The 16,661-nt window shown below is 41.8% G+C and overlaps 1 protein-coding gene across 3 annotated transcripts in view; it reads left to right on the forward strand.

Annotated features, from left to right (window-relative positions):
• PRMT3 (protein arginine methyltransferase 3) overlaps positions 1 to 3,234 on the forward strand; it is a 39,116-nt gene extending 35,882 nt beyond the window's left edge. For 2 of the 3 annotated variants that reach the window (XM_071761714.1, XM_071761716.1), the window contains one exon: positions 2,597 to 3,234. In XM_071761714.1, coding sequence (XP_071617815.1) covers positions 2,597 to 2,706 — 110 coding nt within the window. In that variant the 3' untranslated portion in view covers positions 2,707 to 3,234. The remainder of the gene's footprint in view (positions 1 to 2,596) is intronic. The other variant, XM_071761715.1, reaches the window with a different exon arrangement.
• Positions 3,235 to 16,661: the final 13,427 nt, after the last annotated feature.

Consider the following 16,661-nt stretch of genomic DNA (forward strand, 5'->3'; position numbering starts at 1 on the left):
CTGTCTACAGCTGCAATGTAGTGTCTGCAGAGCACTGTCAGTTGTTTACTCACAAGTAATGATGCTCACTTCTAAAATCCAGTAATTGTTAAAACTTGGATTTTGAAGTCAGACTAAATCTTGTACTCATGAAATCTGCAGTGTAAAATCATCCTGCTGACTTTGGAGACGTTTGGAAGTGTGTATTTCAGGCACTAAACTGAGAGACTCCCTTCCCATGGCTGTTTCATTGCAATGAAAGATAATTCAAGTTCTTTCTCTAGACAGGAGCATGTGGATGGACTTCTTGTGCCATTCTGTGTGCCCACCTTGGCAAGTTCTGCAACTGCAAGAGGATGTGGCTCATACAAACAATCAAGTTTCTTAGAATTTTGTCACAACTGCTGATAGAGAAAGGTTGGGGCAAGGCTGTGAAGTTTAGTGTAGGTACTACAAAAAGTAGTGGAATAGGAGTAGTTCTAGGTGAGCTTTTGGTCTCACCACAAATTATTTCTGTCTTTCATTGTTCTTTTTGCTTTTCAGAAAATAGGTGTTGTATGGAAAGTACTTTCCAGCCAGCTCTTCCAGAGTGATGCTTTTGGGACTTGCTTTTTTTCAGTTGGATGCTAAACCTCAGTGTTGCATAAGAGGGTGGATTCAGTTTGTCTAAAGTGGAGTGGAAAACTAGATCATATGTAAATTGTCAGCCTCAAATGAGGGCAACCTTACCATGAAGAGTGGTGTCAAAGCTTGCTGTTCTATAGCTGTGAAGACATGGATGTCTACCCCTTAAAAGCCTGTGGTTATTGCAATGTAGGGGATTTATCAAGGTATTTCTCACCAGCAGTTTGGTAGTTTAACTGTCTTCAAGCCAAATCCATTTCACTTTTTTAGCAGCTATCTTTGAAGCAACTCCAGTGAGATCTTTCATAAGATATTGAAATTTTAATGGAAGGTGAAAAAGGCTTTGAGTACCATGTTTTTACTTGGCCCACTGGCAGCTTCATAAAGCTCTACTACTGGAAGAAGAAGAAAACCTGAAAGATTGTGATTACTGGGTAACCTTCAGTAACTCTTTCAAGCTTTTTCATAATTGAAGAGAGATGGGACACCAGGCTGTACTGAAAGGCAGACTAATTCTTCACATTACGAGTTCTTTGCCACAAATCATTTCAAGCTTTAAATAAATGTTACAGAAATGCATGCAAGAGACTGCCTGGATTCTTTGGGTTCAGACAAATCCTTTAAGATTGATCAAGTTAGAGACTGAAAAATAAGGTTGTTTAAGTCTAAACATTCTCATTGCTTTGACTCTTGGACTGAGAGGGATCTTCACTCACAGACTGTATTTCACAAATGCAAATGAAACATATTTGCTTGCAGTTTCACTGCTGGTAAAAGTCAGAATCAAAATAAAGTATTTCAAGTGCTCAGAGCACACATATAGGGGGTTCTGTAGAGCGTGTAATCAGGCCTGGATTATGGAGCAAAGGATCAGTATGGAAGGAGGGATGGGGTTTTTTTTTTCCCCTGTGCTGGTAAGCTTGTGCAGCAGTTCTGCTGAGTTCTTTTGTTTTTCTCTTTTTGGGGACAAATTTCAGGACTCCCCAAGGAATAATAAAAATGCAGGCAGGGAATTGTAATGGATTCAGTTTTGTCCTAATCAAACTGCAATGGCACTGTGTGGTTTACTTGCATTCAACTGAGCGTGATAAGAGCAAGGTGATGCAGCTGAGTCCCTGAGACAGCTTCCTCCAGGCAGCTCACAGGACAGCAGAATGGTGAAAAAACATCAGTCATTTTCTATCTACGTGACATTGATTAATTGTTCAGAACTGCCTTTCTGTTACTTGGTTGCACTGCTGTTGTTTGCTTCAGCCCTCAGAAAAGACTCTTTGGAAAGGCAGATCTAATGTGGTTACTGCATATAGAATAGCTGAGAAAAATTGAATGCTTTGTTTCATTAGCAGCTTTTGCAAAAATAATCTGAGGGTTCTGCTCTATGAAGTTAGCTAGAATTTATAAAATTTTTAGATGTTTAGATTTTTACTTGTATTTCTTTGTATTAATGTTTTAAATGCAAAGATTATGGTATGGATTAGTTTAAACCATGGCTTTTTAGTTTTCTTAGGGACTCTTTAGTCTAAACAATTTTTAAAACATTTAAACATCATTGGATTTAAAAAGAATCAAATAATTAATTTTGCAGCAGTTCTGAAAATGTCTGTTCAAACCAGGTTAACCTTCCCAGCTGGAGAGGAGCTCTAACACCCTTTTTTCTCTACCTTGTCCTTCTTCCTGGCAAATCTATTTCTCTTGAAGTAATCAATTACAAGTAAAATAATTGGCATATCAACTCTTTGGGTGTGGCACCTGAGAAATAAAGCACCAGAAGCACCTCAGCAACTCACTGGGTTGAACAGCAGTCAGTTTGATTTGATGTTTGTTGTCATGACCCCTGCTTAATGCTTTGAAAATCTAAAGGAAACCTTTGTAGATTTGTTTAGTGCTGATAAATTTGCAACAGCTTTGCACCATGAGGGTGTGTAGTGCATCTTTGCTATTTCTGTGCATGATTCAGTCATGTAAGAATAGTGATTTCCTTTTTCTTTTGCAGGTGAGGCCTTGAGAGGGAAGATAACAGTCTGCAAAAACAGGAAGGATCCACGGTCCCTCTTTATAACCTTGGCAGTGAAGGACACAAAGCAGACCTACAGCCTTCAGTGAAGACACTGTGACATATAACTTTGGAAAATATCAAATGTAAATGTTAGATTTAACTGTTGATAACTGTTTCTAGATGCCCCAAAAATGGTAAACTCTTGGGTTTTTATATGAATGGTTTACCCAAATCGAGAGAGCACTGTTTGGATGCTTTTGCACTGGGATATGGAAGACTGATGATGAAATTGGATTCTGCTGGTCTTCACATGATGTAGGGAAGGCAAGAAAGATGGTTTGGGGCTGCATGAGACTTCTAGGTGAGAAAAATCAGATTAAAAGCTTGTTGTGAGGAACAGTAAATATGATCTGTAAATATTGTTTTATTCTCCAGCTGGAAAAAATCCTTGTGCAAAGCTAAATCACATGCCAGTGCCCCTGAGTAGGAGCTGGAAAATCACAAGTGGAATAAGTTTGGAACCAACTGCTGCATTTCAGCAACAAAGACTATTTTTATTACACTTCTATACCTAAAAAATTGTATCACATTTCAGTGACTTTTATCCAAATAAAAGAACCAGGTATGTTACATAATGTCGTTGCCAATTTCCTTCTTCTCTGTCTAACTGCAAATTTCTCCATCTCTCCAGTCTTGGCTCATTTATTTGTGGCTACACTATTTTCTCTACTTGCCAGTTGCACCATATGTTGATGGAAGTGTGTATTTTTAGCAGCTTTAGGAAAAATACTATAAACAAATAGCAGCAATTGCTGCAGTGATGAATTTGGTTTGGCTGCTTACAGAAAAGCAAGGATTGACATGTTTGTTGTGCTGTTTAAATGCTTCAAACTGCAATAGAGTTGGAACTAAGTGTAACACTGCAGTTCATATGCTTGTATTGTATATTTTCATTGAAAGTGGTTTCAAAGATGATTTCAAGAAGCAAAGATTAAAGTATTTTCTTGGTGATCTCTGAACATTAAAACATTAGTTCTGCCATTAAAATAATGTTAGGACCTTTTTTAAGGGACTAAGGTAAGAAGGAACTTCTTCCATTGGAATCTTCTTAACAAACTTTGGGTAATTTTATACTGTATAATTTGGTGAAAATAACCTTGCTCATCTTCTGCAGGGCTTTTAAATGTGTAGCTAAGCTCTAAAACTGTTTTCCTGGTTCTGCCCCTCAGAGAGCAGCTGAGCATGACTAACTTGGAAGCTCCTGGTCCTTTATTACTGAATGTCTCCTCAGTGTGCATCATGCTGGGGTTTCTAATAGGATTTCTCTGGGTGCACCTTAGTTTGACCTTTTAAATTCTGTCCTGTGGGCTGTGCTGTAATGAGAGATACAGTTTCTGTGATCCAGATAAAAACAAAGCCTCAACTTCAAATAGGTAAAGCTCTACAGAGGATTTGGAAAGCTAGTTTGGGGAGATACAGCTGCTAACAAAACAAATAAGGTAGGCTGCTAGTAAGTTTTTAAGTCTTCTTGTTCATTCAGGGCTGTGTCTCTATTTAATAGTGGCTGAAGTTCCTTGTAGTAATGACTTGCCATTTTCTTTGGTTTGAATTATTTGAAAATAAAAATTGCATGTCTACCAAGGTTTGTAGCATGTCACAGCCCAGCTGTGACTGATCTTCTGGATTAAGTCAGAAAAGCTCACACCCTTCCTATGTGGGTACAGTTTGGGGGGTAGGTACAATTTACTACTGCTATTACAACATGGATTAATTCTATAACAACATTTAAGAGTTTTCAAATGCAACAAAAAGTGATCTCCAGTTAAAAGACAAATATTATATTAGATGAGAAGGCAAGGGAAAACATAGGGAAAAGCATTTAATGCTGTGATCACTGCAGATGAGTTGCACCAGGGTTTATGTGATTAAATAAGTTTAAAAAGCAGTCAGTTTATGTTTCCTTTATGTAATTGGACTGGAACCTGAAGAGTGGTTCTGTTTTCCAGGTTCAGCACAAGAGCTTAAACACGTATTGCTTGATACATTATTCAACCTTGTGTGAAATTCATAGGTAGGTAATTAACTTCAGTTAAAAGCAGAATTTTTAATATTATCCAGCAACAAAGAAAGAAGGGACAAGAAGAAACTTTTCTGCTGGTGAGGTACTGTGCATGTAGAAATTGTTGTTAATGTAATATTTCAAAAGCTTGTGCTTTTGCAGTATGTGAAACTGTAAGAGTCTGTTCCCTGGTGTGAACCAACTGGTTCTGATTTTTTGTATCTACTTCACTAATTCTGGTATATCAAGACAGAAACAAATTTCATTTATATCCCTTTCTAAATACCCAGAGTGTTACTCTGTTTCTTTGCCTCTGTGTTCCCAGCACTCTCTGGACTCCTCCATCATTAATGGAAAAGGTTCACCCTATGGAAAAACTGAACCAGGAAACATCCAACATAGAGATTGATAACATTTCTATTGTTGTTCCTGTAACAATCAGCCTAAGTAAAATAAAAGACTCTTAATGACAGCAATAACAAATTAAAGAGGAATAAAGCTTACTCAACATGTTAATTTTATTTTCCACTTGGGTCCTACTCAAAACACCAGTGGAAACTGAGTGAGAGCAAATTTTTCCCATGGAAAACAAAAAAACTGAAGTTAGCCTTTCATAAGTGAGAGCTACAACCCCAATAAAATTATTCTCCTTGGATTCAATTGGCAGACACTGAAATAATCCTGCTTTATATGGTGATTGAGAGTTTTTTCAGATTACCTTATTTTTTCTTGTAGAGAAAGCCAGGCTAAGCCCAGGATGCCCATTTCCTCACGGGTTTTGTTCTTCCCCCTGCAGCATCTTGAGGCACATCCTGGTCTGTGCCACAAAAGGGACAGATTTTTGACTTGCATGAATTGTGAGAGGTTGCATCTGTACACAAAAGGAATGTGCAGTGAGTAAGGAGGATGTGGGATGATGCAGGTACTTCAAAGACAGCCACATCTGGGAAATTTCTACTGGTGAAAACCCATCTCATGGACAGAATGGGATATAATCTGTGCTATGTATGCTCTTCTTAGTATCATCACAGCTTAATTTTCTTTTCCACTTCAGCAGGTAATCATCACAGTCCATAATTTAAAAAATAAAAATGTACAGTTAGCCCAGTTCATCCTTTGCTATCCAAACAACTTAAACACATTTGCATAGCTCTTTAGTACCTTCCCTCTCCAGCACAGCTATTTGCTGTAGTTTTCATTAGAAAGTCAATCTTGCTAAGAATTACCAACTCCTACTGCCTAATATTTCCCTGAGTGTTGCAGTCTGTCTGGAAGGAGGTCCAGGATGGCAGGAAGGAAAGGGGGGCTGGTGCAAGACACCCCAGAAAGCTACAGCTCCTAGGTGGCACGTGCCACAAAGAGAGCCCCTTTGAAGGTGTGTTGATCCAGTCTGGGTAATGATGGTTTAAATAATTAAGCTTGAAATACAAGTAGGAGTCAGTAAGTAGAATTGAACTTTTATTAAGCCTTCTGATGAGTTATGCAAAGGGAGGTGCACTGAAGAGGGGGAATTTCTTAATAATATTGACTTGTGTCACAATGCTGGACGTTCTTGAAGTGAAATCTACTCAGCTGGAAAATTGGATGTGAGGAGGGAGGACTTCTCTGCATCTCCTGTGTTACAGCTGCTCCGTGCTGCTTGCTTGTGCATGGGTGCAAATCCTTACCCTGAGAGGAGAACAGAGCAGGGAATGGTAATGTATGCATCAATGTGAATTTTGGGAGCATTGTGTGTTTAGAGCACTGAAGCTGTTACAGCTACATAGAGTCCAGAATAGATTTAACCTGGAGAATAACTCATCTTACACAGTGGCCCAAAGATAGAAATGAATCCTGCAGTTGGTTTGCCTGTGAGTTTGTGCCCCTTGATGGTACCAGGTGATGGTGACCCTGGAGTGTGCAACCTAGCTGGAGATGCATGGCCTCAATCTTTTTTTTTTCTTGTCTCCTAGAACAAACCAACATTTCTTGTAAAGAACAGCAAAGAGCCCCAGGGAACACACCTGAGGAAAATGGAAGGAGAGTGGTTTTGTGGAAATGTGCACATGCCAATGAAGTTCAATGCTGTCAAAAGATGCTGGCAAGCTCCTTTAACTATCAAAGCTGAGATCAAAATCTTCTGAAGTGCCTAGAGATGTTAATTGTCTTTTTCTTTCTTGAAACTGAGATTTTTTTTTTATTTTTTTTTTTGCAAAACTTTGTCTTTATGCAAAGCCTTTGGAGTGTTTTAAGTGAAAGGTAATTGGCGATTGTTTTCTCTAACATAAACTTTGTGAATATTATCTGTTCAGAATATCTCAATCTTTGTTTTAATATTTTAAAGATGTTGCTCATTTTCCTTTTTGCTCATTTTCCTTTATCAAAACCAAAAAACAACCACAGGCAGGGTGACAGGCCCTGCAAGGGTGATGCTAGTCTCAGTTTTTCATGGTTTTTTAGTCTTTTAATCTATTATTTTGGTCAGCTCCTTTAAGTTAAAACCTAAGAGCAACATCTGGCTAAGTAATACACCATGGACTTGGGGTCGTGGTTCAGCCCAACCCTTAATGGAATTTTATGGTTTTCACCTATAAGTATTTTTTTTCTGAATCACGTTTCATGCCTGACTTAATTCATCCATATGACAGTTAATTACTTTTGAAGTAATTGAGACATTATGGAAAGAAGGGTGTCAGAGAGCTGTCAACAGGAAAACCTTAGCAAAAGCAACACCATAAGATGATCTTCCAGTCCCTTTTTGTGGCTGCCACCTGAAAGCTTTGTGGCAGGGGGTGGGATAAGTGAGCAGTGGTTGAGCTGTTGTGACAATCTCACCACTTCTCTGTGCATGTGGCTTTAGGAACTGTCCTGATAGTCTACAGAGCTGGGGAAAAAAAACATTCAATAAGCTTACAGGTGGCTGTAATGAGTTTTTGATAAAATACTACTCATTCATGTTCCTGCCAGAACATGGTGTTTTTTCTTGAGTTCTGCAGTTGCTGCTCTGTGCTTGAATGTTTTCAATAACTTTAGGGGTTTGTACATCTTGTTATGGCACTATGAGCAAAATAGAAGCCATTCCAATTAGTCAGTATGCCCACCTAATACATTGCCAGTGTTGTAAACCTTCTTTTTCAGTGAATTCTGTTGTTGCCAGCCATGTTTTCAGAAGATTGGAGTGTAGCAATCCTTTGGAAGAAAGTGGGAGACTAGGTAGATCTAGCATGTGCTTCCTTTTGCATGAAATATTTTAAATACTCTCTTTCCAGAGCCCCTCACCTCTACCTGCTCTCCTCTACCTTCCAGAAAGAATAAAGTCTTAGAGTTATCCACCTGGTATTTACTTTTTTGAGAGGAGTGAAGCTGAATCAAGGAAAGGGATGTCTAAGCCTAGCTGGTAACAAGAGTGCAGGCTAAAGGGGAAGTAATTAAGAGAAAAATTAACCTACCTGGAACTTGGTATAATAATTAGCTCAACTTAGGACTCCGTATGGTTTAAGAAAAAGCCTTTTATGTTTTCCTGTATTTTGTATAAGCCTCTGCAAGTCTCATTTCTTTCTCCTCTTCTCTCCCTCCCAGCCTGTTGCAGCTGATGCTATTTCTCATGCTCAGCAGCATGGAAACAGAGGGGAGAGGATGAGCTATCACCTGGAGGATTTTTACAGGGATCTGACAAAAGGGCAGCTGGAGATGGAAGAGATGACATTTAATCTTTTTTTGTAGTGCACCCTCTGGGCTGCAGTTTGCACGATTGTGTGGGAATGTGCTATAGGTGTTGATAGTATTCTGGGTCCATGTGCAAACCTTCTAAGCTCTGTAGGTTTGGTGGTAGTGACATCAAAAGTAAATATTGTACATACACCTAGTCCTCTTTCTCTTGCCTGGGGTTGTCCAAGGGGAAGCTGTATGTCAGGTCCTGATGCAATTAATCTGTTTTGCAGCAGTTCTCTTTGATCTTGCTAAACTAGAAACCTAAAAAACCCTTTCCAGCCCTGAGTGAACACTGCTGACTGTTGCCTGATACAACACGAGCTGCTGGTAGTTTCCAGATCATCTCTGCAAAGACATAATTCTGTCTTGAAGGTCCTTTTGCTGCACCTCCTTGGTGTCATTGCCATGCTGCTTTTGGTTTGGGTTTTTTTGTTTGTTTGTTTGGGTTTGGGGCTTTTTCCCTGTCTCTATCTGACACACGCTCCCAAACTGTGCTTATCTTGATCAAAACTGCTCTGAAGGATGTGTCTCTGTGTTCCCTTGCTTTCTTCAGGGGTTCTTTGGTTTTCTTTGGGATCAGGGCATTGTGATGCCTGAAATTTGCCTCTTTACTGCAGACCCAGCAGACTCAGTCCCTTCATGCCTGAAGTGAAACCAGTAATAAATGTCAATCCCAGCAGGAAGCTGAGAAAGGATGTCTGGCCAAGTTTTGTGCAGTTCTCTGGGTTAAAGTCTCCAGAGATCAAAATCCATTTCATTTGTCTGTCTAAATGTTATTGCTCAAAATTGAGTAATGATTTGTTGTTCAAAGACAAGGAAAATTGGGTAGAAAGAGGCAGGAGTCATCCTTTAGATCAAAGATGTCTGTGCTGTCTGGTTTGTAACAATTTCTGTAAAGTAACAACTGCTGCTCTGAAAAATTTCCTCTGACTGTGGAGAGATGAGAACAGACACTGAAGTAATTGGTTTGTCCAGGTGGATATATTGTGTACATCAGTGCAGTTATAAATTATCTTTGGTGTTTGACCACAGTTGCTCACCATGCCATGCAAGGCCCTCGTTTGAGTGAACTGGAGATTTTTCTACCTGTAGAATAAAACCTCATAGGAAAATTAAACCTCATAAGAGATAATGGCTTTATTAGGAAAGGTTAAAGAAAATTTGAATGAAGAAGGTTCTCGGGAGAACCTGGTTATTGAAATACCTCTGGTGATCATTTTTGTATCTCTTAGCATCTCACTGACAAGTGTAGGAATGAGCTGGGGAGTTCATCAGGAGAATAGTCGTGACACTGAAGTTTGGCTTCCATTTTCCATCACCTTAAGGAGATAGTGGATCCCCTTAAATTTTGTTTTTTTGTTGGTTTGGTTTGGTTTGGTTTGGTTTGGTTTGGTTTGGTTTGGTTTGGTTTGGTTTGGTTTGGTTTGGTTTTGTATGACCGAGGCATTAAGTGTATTTGGAGCTCAGTGCTGAAGGTACTCAGAATTCCAGGAGGTGAACTTCCCAAAAGAGCTAAGTGCTCTTTTATACAACTCTTGTACCTTGGGAGAGCACTGTCATCCTGATTACTTAGAAGTTTGTGCTCCAGAGAATGCTTAAAGTTGACTTCAATATGTAAGCTAGTAGAAGCTTACCTGCTTTTTCTGCTTTTAAGCAATTCAATGTCTTCATTTAAATCCCACACCCTAAATGGATTGCACTGAGGTGTAGATAGTTGCAATGTAATTTTTTAATTACGAATATTGTTAGAGCTTTCAGAATTGAAGGTGTGCTACAGTTCAAATCTAGTTCAGCATCACCAGAAAAAAAGCCCTGTGGGATTATGAGCATAGATCTCTGCTTAGTGCTGTGCAAACATGATGGGATTATGTAGCTTTGCCTGGCAGCTGAGAAGGCTTTGAGTAACAGCCGTGTGTACAAGCTGTAAGCCAGATTCTCTGCTGTGATGCCAGCCCCTTTGAGCCATCTGATGGTGTAATGGAGCTGAAAAGTGGCTGTGTAATATATCCCTCTCTCTTCTCTTCCTCAGCCACGGGGTAGTTCCCAACTGCCACGTGTTGGCATATCCAGCTCTCTCCTGCTCAAGGCATAGACCCTGAAGTGGGGGCTCTGTCTAAAGAGGATGTGGTTAGGTGAAGTTTTTCCATTAGTGGTTCCCACAGTGCTGTTCCAAGTACACTGGGACCAGTTTGGTTCAGGAAAGGGAGTCATAGCTAACATCTTCCAAATTGGTGTTCAGTGAGAGAAGCTGTGGCTAAAGGTTTGCCTCTGGCGTTGATTCTTTGGCCAAAATCAAGTTAGATTTAACCTATAACCTTGAAATTTCACAGCTTCTGTGAATGTCCTACAAACCACTCACTGATTTAGAATGGCATCCCAACATTGGGCTGGTAAGTCAACCCTGGACAGGTGGCTTTCTTCATCTGGGATTTTTTTGTGCTGATGGAGGGATCACAGTTTCATTATCTCTGTATGACAATCACTGTACTCAGTTCTCTGTGTAATGGGAAATTTCCCTTTTCACAGTGAAACAGGAAAAAAATTGGATGTGGAGCCCTCTGATTTAAGCAAACCAAGAACTTTCTATGAAAGGCCAAAGAAACAAAAATTCAAATTACTATCATGACTGGCCTTGTGAAATGCCTAAGCAGTTACTTTAGTATATATATATGTATATATATATATATATATATAATGCTTTTTTCTTAAAATGGGACCTTATAGTCAACGTTTTTGCTGACTCCAGGGAAAGCTTCCATGGCCTCACAGAGGAGCATGCCATTATTTTTTTATTCTTATTGGTACTGACTCATTAATCAAAAGTGAGTAAGGCAGTGTGTGAAAGGTGTTGCAATGGACTTGTTTTCTGCTAGAATCTGGTGTATTTTCTGTATTATTCTCCTGGTGTCTGCTTGGGGCATCTGCCTAGAAAACCACCCTTCAAATTTCCAATCAGGAGTCAAACCTGAGTGTTCACATAGTAACAAGTGTCCAAGATACCACCGTTCTGAGAATATTTAATTTTTATTTTTGAGTCTTCTTCTTTGTTGTTATTGAGATTTAGCTGAGTTGATGGCTCATGGCTGAGAAACATGACTGTATGCTCTATTTCTCCTTAAATATGTGCTCGTTTTAAAACCAAAAACGTTCTGTTGCAAAGCGAGCGTTTATACCGATGTTTATTATGCCCTGCATCGAGATGGCTCCCTCTGGTTAAGGCAAATGTCTGGACAAATGAAGAAACATGTCTGTACGGGTTAAATAGCTGTTAGGAGCATAAATGCCTGGCCAGTGGTGCAGAAATTTCCTCCAGATGCTTCTGGTTTCCCCCCACCTGATCCCCCTCTCTTTTAATTTTCTGTTATTTGCAGTGGTCTCCACCGAAGGAGTTAAGTAGCTCAAGGAACTGCCTTCTCTTTCACACGGAGGATACCAGGTTTTGACAATTGTCTGCCACTCCAGGGGCCATCCAGGGAGTTATATGGGTTAAGATAATAGGAAACAAATTCATCAGAAAGTGTACGGTGGAGCTAATAAATAGGATGAGCCCGAGGCATTTCACGGGAGGAAAATAACAGGTAATTATCACTTGAAAGGTTTTACAGTCTTTTCATTATTCGGACTTAATTATCAGAGAGGCAAAATATTGCAGCCTGATAAAATAGATCTTTGTGTTAAGAAAGGGTCCGTGCTCTCTGCAGGGAAAACCTGGTCAGTTGAATGAGGGCTGTAAAAAACCAGATATTTAGATAGCACGAAAAGGGAAATAGAAGAAATTGAAGGTCAAGTGTCACTTTGCAAAATCTGGTTTATTGACACCTGGTTTTGACTTCTAACTCAGCTGAGCAAATGCGGTATTGTTGGCTTTGCGTTAGGTGTCACTATAATTAAATCGTTATAATGGTTTACAACTCTTGTTGGTTATAAGAAAAAACGGATTATTTTTTTCTTTACAACATTCCTGTGTTGACCAAATCTGGAATTTCTCTGCAAGCTGTCACAGCCCTGGGTCAGGGCAGGTTTATTCACCAGGCAAGCGGCTGGAGGTTCGCTTTGCATCCTCAGAGCCGAAGGGGATTTGTGCGTTTCTCGGGCTGCGATTGACACTGCCCTTGGCTCTAGAGAGCTCTTGGCACTTAGTGAGAACTTGCCTGAATTCAGTGTCACCTACCCCGAAGTCTCACCGGGAGATTTTGGACTGCAAATCAAACCCACAGGGTTCGCGGTGCGGATTCAAGCAGCGCGTTTCACTGTGAACGTTTAGCACCGCCTTTATCTAATTACTTTGAACAAAAAGGCTCTGTAATTGCAACCTTAACGGGGCATTTAAAGGCATTCCCGAGGTGACAAAGAAAAGAAAAGGGAAAAAAAAAAAAAGGAGAAAAAAGGAAAAAAAAAAAAAAAAAAAAAAAAAGCTGAGAGCAAGGAAAGGAGGGGAGGAAGGGAACCTCCCGCTAGCTGTATGAATTGATATGCTGTGTGTCCTGCTTGACACCAGCTGATTTCCTTATCGAAGTGAGGAGCCCGGGACAAGCTGTGACTTCAGAGCACGGCACAGGCGGGAACCGCAAAGGCTGAGGTGGAAATCCTGGGAGAAATCCGGGAGGGAGGACGGAGGGGAGGGAGGGGACGGAGCAGGGGAGAGGGTGTAGTTTCTTGCTGCGGCCGGCTCCATCAAATTCAGGCAAACTTTCCAGTGGGAAAGAAGCAGCCAGATTTAGGATTAATAGCTGCAATACTTAATCCATAAAAGTAGCCGGAGCGAGGGACTGGAACAGCGTGGGTGTCCCTCGGCGCGGTCTGGCTGTCATCGCCCGCTTCTGTCGTGACTTTTCTTGTTTTTCACGGCACGAATGCGCCGTTAAGGCAGGAGAAGTGCGTGATATGAGGGAGCGGTGGGACTGGGGGCAACCGGGGGCTGTGTGACGGGCAGTCCCGGCACGGCCCCGACCGCCACTCATCCCTCCCGGAGGTGCCATCTCCCCCCGCCCTTGGTTTGCGTATTTGCTTACCTGCAAAAAGGGGGCAGGGGAAGAGAAAGGGTGGCGAGAATGGGAAGAAAAAAAAGAAATCAATTGTTATTTTTCAACTTTGACACCGTAATTAAGACGAAGGGACTTGCTCGGCCGCTCCGTCGGCCGTGGAGGGCGCAGGTTTGCGGGCAGCCTTGCCTCCCTAGGCAGGGACCCCCCCAGGCATGGCAGGCTTAGGTGGGGGGTGGGTGACACCCCCCCCAAGGGAAGGAGAGGGTGTTGTGTGTAAATAAGAGAAAAATGTTTTAATCCAAACCCTTTTTCTCTGTGGTTTTCCCTCGGGTCCTTGGCTCCGCTCCTCAACGGGAGCCTCCGGCCGTGCCCCTCCAAGAGCCCCTTCCCTGGGGTGCAGGGGAAATAGGGGTGCTCTTGCCTTTGCTGGAAGTAAAGGAGATCGATTCCTTTTCTATAGGAGTGATATTTCGATTTCACGTTTCACTGCTGATGGAGAAAGCAAAAATATCGCTTAGCAAAGGACATGAAGTATGAATGTTGTCAATTTTTTGAGAAACAAACTAAGTCCCTGGGAATGTAAAATAGATCCGAGGATCTCTGCGACCAAAATACTTCCTGGACTGCTGTCTTGTCGCTTTTAATTTGGTCCTTACCTTTAGAGGCATTAATGTAACCTGAAGGGCAGCATAACTGAGCTAACGACCCTACTCCCTTCCCTGGCTCTGAACAGATTGGTTTGCGGCTGGAGGGGGCTTTGAGAAAGAAACACTGCAAAATAACATCGATTTCCCTCCTCCTCCAATAAAATTAGGGTCTTTATACCCCTCTTGATTTCTGAATAGCTCGGGGGAGGTTATAGGGTAGAAAAGAAGCAAAAGAGTGAATTTGAAGTGAGGAACATACGGCGATCTACACACACACACGGAGTGTGGGAAAGCGTCTATGTGTATAAATACTTCATATTATAACTATAGACCTATATAGCATAGGAATGTCCCCATGCTTGAAGGCGTCCGAAGCCACAGGGTAATAGTAAGCGGTGGCTGGGTTATAAACAGTTTCTGAAGCTGTGCTCTGAGGCAAAAACGTTTTTTAGTCGGGAGACAGGGTGGTTTTTTTTTGTTTTTTTTTTTTTGTTTTTTTTTTCAGCGAAACGATTTTCGCGGTTCTGCTTTGCTTTGTTTTCCCAGACCTCCTTGGCTTTCGTGGTGCTGTTAATTATTCTTGCAGGTGAAATTCTGCTTCCAGCCGCAATGGGCAGGTGTCATGTGAAGGAGTTGGGCTGAATTGGAGCGGAGAGGGGCAACCTCCGCAGCATCACCTGCACGCAGAGCTGCAGCCCGGCGCTGCAGGCAGCTGCCTGCGGTGGAACAAAGCTCTTCAATCCCCTGCTCATGACGGCACCGGCTGGCCAGAGGCTTTGCAGAATTGTCTGCGGATTTTTGATTTACTCTGGGCGCTGAAACAAACGTTAGTAACCCGTAAAATGAAGGGCGGACGAGAAATGCGTGTGGTGCTGGCGAGTTTAAGCCCTCTCCTTCCTTCCCCTCCCCCGAATAGGTGCACACTCACGTTGCTTACGTTAAAATACAGAATACTCTCTGGAAAAGCTGACGCTAGCAGAGTGTGTGCGGAGAAACAGCATCTCTGACGCTGTAGCAACTGGGAAGGTTGCTTAGGAAACATCCCGATTTGCCACCACGCTTTTTGGTTTTGTCAGTGTGAAGGAAGTTACCTTGTGGGCAACAAATCTTTGAGAAAGCCCCTCAAATAGTAAGTAACACGAGAGGTCATTGTGGGTGGATTACTCCGTTGTAAAAACAATTCTTGGTTAACACTTGGCCTTTAATGATGAGTAATATCCCCCTCATTCTGAACCATAAACGCTTCGGCGGGGGGGGGGTAGGGGGGGTGGCGGTACTTGACTGCAGTTGCCGTCATCTTTGATCCCACTGAACTGTTCCTAAGATAATTTTTACGAAAGAGAAGATTACCTTATCGTGTGCATCGTTTTCATTTACTTAGGGCTGAGGGTTGCCCCCTACCAGGCACAGTAAACACAGACGATAGTGTTGCCTGGTGTAACGAGAACAGGCGAGGCACAACTAAAATAAATGTGTTTGTGTACTTTAAATACAATGAACCTCTTTGTGTGTGTAGCTGTGTGGATATAAATAGATATATCTATGAAAATAGATGATTTATGTATAAATATATATATAAATACTATTACAATGTCTAATCCAACTGTGAACTGCAGGAATGTGGGGGAGGGAGGGGAAAAAAAAAAAAAATTAGTCACACACTACAATAACCGGGAGAGGGACAGAAATGGAAGGTTTCTTCCCATTTCCCTCTTGCTTTGGATGCAGTAGTACGTGTTTCTCACATGTTCCCGGTAATTACCAGCAAGAAAAGTTCTTGCTGGCTTTGCTTTAGTAATCAGCCCCCTTATGAGTCACAGGGAACACGCAATCCCACTGCCGTGTGAGTGACAGCTAGCCGGCGCTCTGGCTTCTTCTTGTCCCTTTAAAATCTGAAACCAAGGGTAATGATTTATCAAACCCTTATTATCAAGAAAATGTCAAACGAAGGGCACCTTGCTATGCACTGACGCAAACCCAGTCTTTCCCAAGGAAGTATAGAAAGCTTTGCTCTAGACTCGGCAAAATCCAGTCTCTCCATTGCCGGTACTGCTGGTTTTACCTCCACCGAGTCCACCCGCAGCTAGTTAAGACATGGTAAGTGCTGGATTTCTTTCCTCTGGTGCTGAAGGAAGGGCTGAAGGGAGGGAAGCGGTGCCGGAGGGGCAGCTGTCGGTGGTGCTGCGGGAGCTGTCCGCGGTGCTGCCCGCGGTGCTGCCCGCGCAGCGCGGGAATCCTGCGCCGCAAACCGGGGTGGGGGAAGCAGGGGAAACGGTGGGACCCCGAAGTGTCCTGGCATAGTGTCCGAGTCCTTGGAGATTTTTATCCCCCGGCGCTGGCAGATGGGATTCGGATGAAGAGAAAACTTGTAACGGTGCAAGGGAGTTTCGCGTGTTTGTAAAGCTAATATTAAGCTGATGGTAAAGCTGGGGTTTGTCTGTGGATTGCTTAAGGTTTAAATTAATCTTAAAATGTTTAGATTATAAAAATTGATAATGTGTTAAATATGATTTTGAAGTGGAGGGAGAGGTGAAGGGTACGGGATTGTCGCTTTCTGTTCAATGAATACAGGAATGCTTAAAAAACCTTTAGAGGTGTGCCAGCAGAAAGTATAAGAAGAAGAATAGGGAAAGCTTGCTGTTATTGGTATTAATTCTGCTGTGATGGCGTGGTTATTTTTG

The sequence above is a fragment of the Heliangelus exortis genome, chromosome 18, assembly GCF_036169615.1.
Source record: "Heliangelus exortis chromosome 18, bHelExo1.hap1, whole genome shotgun sequence".
NCBI classification, from domain to species: domain Eukaryota; kingdom Metazoa; phylum Chordata; class Aves; order Apodiformes; family Trochilidae; genus Heliangelus; species Heliangelus exortis.